The sequence below is a fragment of the Trypanosoma equiperdum genome, assembly GCF_001457755.1.
Source record: "Trypanosoma equiperdum strain OVI genome assembly, contig: ctg_1182, whole genome shotgun sequence".
Taxonomy (NCBI): Eukaryota; Euglenozoa; class Kinetoplastea; order Trypanosomatida; family Trypanosomatidae; genus Trypanosoma; species Trypanosoma equiperdum.
Genome location: NW_027123152.1, coordinates 4308 through 9405, shown reverse-complemented (window position 1 = coordinate 9405; position 5098 = coordinate 4308). Strand labels below are relative to the sequence as shown.

At 46.5% G+C, this 5098-nt stretch overlaps 1 protein-coding gene and 1 pseudogene across 2 annotated transcripts; both read right to left on the bottom strand.

Annotated features, from left to right (window-relative positions):
- Positions 1-654: 654 nt before the first annotated feature.
- TEOVI_000890600 (phosphoglycerate kinase) lies at positions 655-2244 on the bottom strand (the record flags this gene model as incomplete). Its single annotated transcript, XM_067220562.1, has 1 exon — positions 655-2244. One exon carries the CDS (start codon positions 2242-2244, stop codon positions 655-657), a length of 1590 nt encoding a protein of 529 aa, XP_067076663.1.
- A 534-nt stretch (positions 2245-2778) lies between these two features.
- On the bottom strand, positions 2779-4488 carry TEOVI_000890500:pseudogene (annotated as a pseudogene). The gene has a single exon. A coding segment is annotated over exon 1 (1710 nt).
- Positions 4489-5098: the final 610 nt, after the last annotated feature.

Here is a 5098-nt window from a genome sequence, read left to right as displayed (position 1 = left end):
ATATATATATATATATATAATTACATATTTTAATACGTTTTATATTATTTTAAGTAAGGTATGAATTCACTCCGTGTGGCCCGCTTTCTGCGTCTTCTTCACGAGGAAGATCATCCACAGAAGAAATTGAAAAAACAACAACAACACAATCTCAACCACTAGAAAAAGGACATATAACATGGAGAATGATCTCCCACTCAGCAGCGCAAGCAAACGAAAGGTGTTTTTTTCCAAAAATAAATATATATCACTCTTCCTTTCTCTTTCCCTTTATTTCTCATTTTTAGAGTCCATTTCCCAGTATCAACATGTCCTCCCTCATACTTAATTACATCGACATTTCCTCATGAAGGGGCAAATAACCTCTGCTTTCTTCTGTTCCTCAGTCCTTCTACACCACAATAACTCCCAAATATGAATTCCTGAAAAGGCATTTTTCAGTTGAACAAGTAAGAACACGAAGCTTCCCAATTTTTGTGTCACCAAAAAATTTACCTCTGCTTTATTTACTCCCACCCACCAAAATAATTAAGATAACGAACCCCCAAAACTAATTAACCTTGAAAACATCACAAAAAAGAAACAAATCCTTCATCTATAAAGACAAGACAAACTTCCAAAAGTATTTTGCAGAAATATATTTTTTCTGGAAGTTTAAAGAGAGCTCCACCGGTTAGAAAGAGTTCCAGTACCTGCAGAGGCATACGACACAACCGCCGACTTTTCGTCCAATACTGCAACGCCGGGAAGCGTTTTGCCCTCGAGGAGTTCCAAAGACGCACCACCACCAGTTGAAACATGAGAAATACGTGCAGCTTCACCACAGAGTTCAGCCGCACCCGCACTCTCACCACCACCGATGATACTCATGAGTCCACGTTTCTGAGTTCCTCGACCCATGGCTTTCGCAATTGCAAATGTACCTTTGGAATAAGGAACCATTTCAAATACACCCATGGGACCGTTCCAAATGGCGCTCTTACACTTCCCAATCGTCTGAACATATTTTTCAATAGTCTTGGGACCAATATCCAGAGCCATATGTCCTTCAGGGATGTTTTGATCCTCAGTTATCAATGGAGAATCCACAGCTTTGAATTCCGTGTGGCAAACATGATCAATTGGAAGAATAACCTGCACCTTGCGGTCCTCCGCCTTCTTCAGCAGGGATCGAGCAAATTCAAGTTTACTTTCCTCGCACATGGATATTCCAATGCTGTAACCCTGAGCCTTCAGAAATGTGTATGCCATTGCACCACCAATTAAGAGATAATCGATGCGCTGCAACATGTTATCCAGAAGTTGGATCTTGTCGCTCACTTTCGCTCCACCAACGATAGCAACCAGCGGACGCGGCGGGTTACCAAGTACCTTAGCGAAGTATGAAATCTCCTTCTCCATCAAATAACCGGCAGCACCGTGACCCAAAATCTTTGGAATTCCGGTCATGGTAGCACTGTCACGGTGAGCTGTACCAAAAGCATCACTGATGTAAACATCACCATATGACGCAAGGATCTTGGCCATGGCTTCACGTTCCTCAGCATTTTCACCGTTTTCTTCGCTGTAGAACCGTACATTTTCAAGTAACATAACATTTCCACGCTTTAACCGCGAAACCTCTACTCTGGCATCCAAGCAGTCGTGAGCAAAATATACATGTTGGCCGAGTAATTCGGCAAGCCTTACAGCAACTGGACGAAGACTGTATTGCTCTTCGTAGCCTGCACTAACACTCATCTGCGGTAACGCACTGTCTTTGTTTTCGTTTAAGTACTGCATAAGCAAAGATTTCTTCTCGTCCTCAGGAAGGCGCGCAAACAGCATTGTTTTTCCAGATTTCACCTCAGGTGATATGTGCGTTGCCTCTTCCCGTGCACTGGATTTCGCTAATATTTTAACTTTCTCCTCTCCCGGTAGAACACTAAAAAACGCTGTTTTACCTTTGTTGTCGTGAAACTGAGCCTCGTGATATCGCCGTCTTATATCTCGCACACCCGCAACCATTGAAACGCCTCTGGGCCGTCCAAGATGGCTCAGGAGAATACAAATACCACCCTGATCAATAACCCGCCGTATCGTTGGAATCGCCGCACGGATTCGATAATCGTTAGTAATATGGCCATTTTGCATAGGAACGTTGAAATCGACACGCATAAGCACTCGCTTCGCCGTTAACGGCCAAACATCGCCCACAGACTTCTTCAGGCTTATGTTGTTCTTCGCATTCGGTGCAGTGGACATGATCCCGCTTGTTTTTCTTATTTTTGTTCTTGACCTTCCCGCTACTTCTCGTTGTTTCGATTACTTAGAAAAAAAAAACGCCGACGGTTTTACCACCGTTATCGTTGTACCCGCAATAGGAAATGGAATGACTAAGGTATATTAATTTTCTGGTGCGATGCGTTGCTGGAAAGCAGTTCTATGACACACACACACACACGTTCCACTAACAGTAAGTAAAAGAAAAAAATAACATTAAAAACGCATTCATGCGAGAAACAGATGAACAGTGAAAACAGGCAATGAAAGATATTGTTGGAGTGGCCCTAAGTCACGAGCTCGCCGCTTAAGTTAAAATTTTGTTTACTAAGAAGGAAGCAACGAAACACGCTTCCCCATCGTTAAAATCGCACTCGCCCACACAAACAAACGTCTCTTTCGTGTTCCGCACGCCCTCGAAGGGAATGAGACAGGAGAGCCAGTTGTCGATTACAGGTAGCAAGCGCCGCGCAAAAGCGTCCGCATCAATGGGGGGAAAGTAGTCCTATTAACTCCTCACTTCAGTTTGGAGTGTTTACCACCTTTTAGTTCCTTCTCCACACTTTGAAGCGATTCCCAAAGGGAGTCCGGCACCAATTCGCCCAACTCCTGCAACATTTGCCCTTGACACATGTAAAGTACAAAAACAGTTTCAAGAAGCATGCGTTCTTCTTCCCTCCCGAGAACGGCTTCTGCGCAACCCAGGCGGTTTTTGAGAGCGGCCGCAGACTGACACAGTAACTGAACGGTCTCGTGAGAGGACGGAAGGTATGGTGCATAACATCCCAGTATAAGAGCGGCTTCGGGCGACTGTTGTCCGTATACTGCAACTCCCAAATGATATGCGTACTGCAATACGCTACTGGCGCGCTGGTCTCTCAGAAAATGTAGCAATCTGCCGCATTCTCTACCAACACGAACTGCTTCGGTTGTACGTCGGTCAGCATGCTGATCCGAATTGACAACACGAATCCAAAACTCGGCAGCCTTTCTAAGTTCTTTACCTTCATTGAGTGCGAGGAACGTCGCGCTCCTGTCGAGCCCCAGCAGTAAATCATTGCTCAACGACAGCTTACGAGCGTTAAACCACTTCAGCAGCGCCGTCGTGTGACGTACCAATTCGTGTGCTGTGCTGCTTCCCGCGGAGCGCCAACGCCGCGGCCACAACGCCTGAAGAACCTCAGCACTTCGCAGCAATATGGCATCATCTGCCCCTGTAAGGAGCGCATCGGCGATACAACTATGTATGAAGAGTGAGGAATCCTCCCACCTCTGGCCACAAATCCCCAAACCAGTGAGAAACATAACAAACTCCTCTCCCCTCTCACTCCCCACAACAGAGTCTACAACAGCGTAAGGAATGTTTCGAGCGTCAAAGAATGCCAGGGTTCGCAGCTGTTTTGTTCCATCAGGAAAATGGGATTCAAGCTCATTGAGTGCAACATCAAGGAACACATTGAGCGCGTGGGAAACACTTATGGTACCCTCCGCGCCAACCCCTTTTGCCAACAGCAAACTCCGCAGCTCTTCGGGACTGACGGAACCACTTTCCATGAGGCAACAGGCCAAATGCATAAGAATAGGAACACGACAGACAGCGTGCATCACATCTCTGGTAGAGGATGTGGCTCTCTCCTCTACGTTAATACCCTGTAAAAATTGGTCCGCATCAACCTCTGTGAATGAGCCGGCTTTCAGAACGGGTATCTTTAGATTCCCGACTGGATCCGCACTGCTCGTTACCAGTGCGTACACATTCGGATGATCAGGTATTAGTTGAAGAACGACCTGCGGGTTTGGCGTGCCATCTACAACGAGCAATACATCCTTCTCCTTCCGCCCCTTCATCGACTGAAAGAACTGTAAAAGATGCGACTCGAGTGAATCATCCCAGTCGAACCAATGAACACAAGTGAAGCGCCCACTGCGTCGTGCCCGGCTGCAGAACTCCACCGCGATAGTTGTTTTTCCAATGCCGTCCAGTCCCGCTATTACCTGACAATGTCGTCCCGCTAGTAAGTTCTGCCACAGTTGCATGATTTCCCTCTCGCGCCCAACCACACGGGACGCCACCGGGGCGTCGAAAAGAATGGGATCTGCCGCCGGAGGATCATCCGACATGCCGATGGTAGTTGCACCTCTTTTGACGCTGCAGCCAAAAGTAGTGGAAGCCGTTTGACCCCCCGGAAATTTTTTTACACACGCGCGACGAAGCAGCCGCCACATAGCTCCTTTGAAGCGCTTTCCAACATCGAATCACGAAACAATAAATGCATATACGAGTGGGACGCACATACGGGGAAAGGACAAGGTGCAAGACAAAACACGTAACCACGGGGAAAATGGATGAAGGCACAGGGCTTTCGTTAAACGGCGACAAGGCAGGGGCAACCCACTTGTTTCCAGTTGGTTACAAAACGTGATGTATCGAAAATGTGTGTTCATAAAAAATAACAGGGAAAAAGATGTGCGCCCACACATGTCCGCATCGCCTCCTCCGTCTCTGCGCACAAAATAACAAATCTCTTCTGCCCCACGGTACGCAAATACATTCAGCGCTTTAAGGTAGAACGCACCCCAACGGCGGCGAATCCCAGTAACATTTCAGCGAGGAACGCACTCGCTCCACAGAGACCGTAACAGAGTTGAAGCTTGTACAAGTTTCCTCATAGGAGAATCAAAAAAATAAATATATATACGTTCTCAATACCCACAAGAAAAACGAGGCCCCCACAAAAATTAAAGTCTCTGGCGCGTCCAACACATCTTGTTTTCGCAGCATAACACAGTCTCTGCAACTCTCAACCGATAACAATAGCAAACTTCCATCAACTTT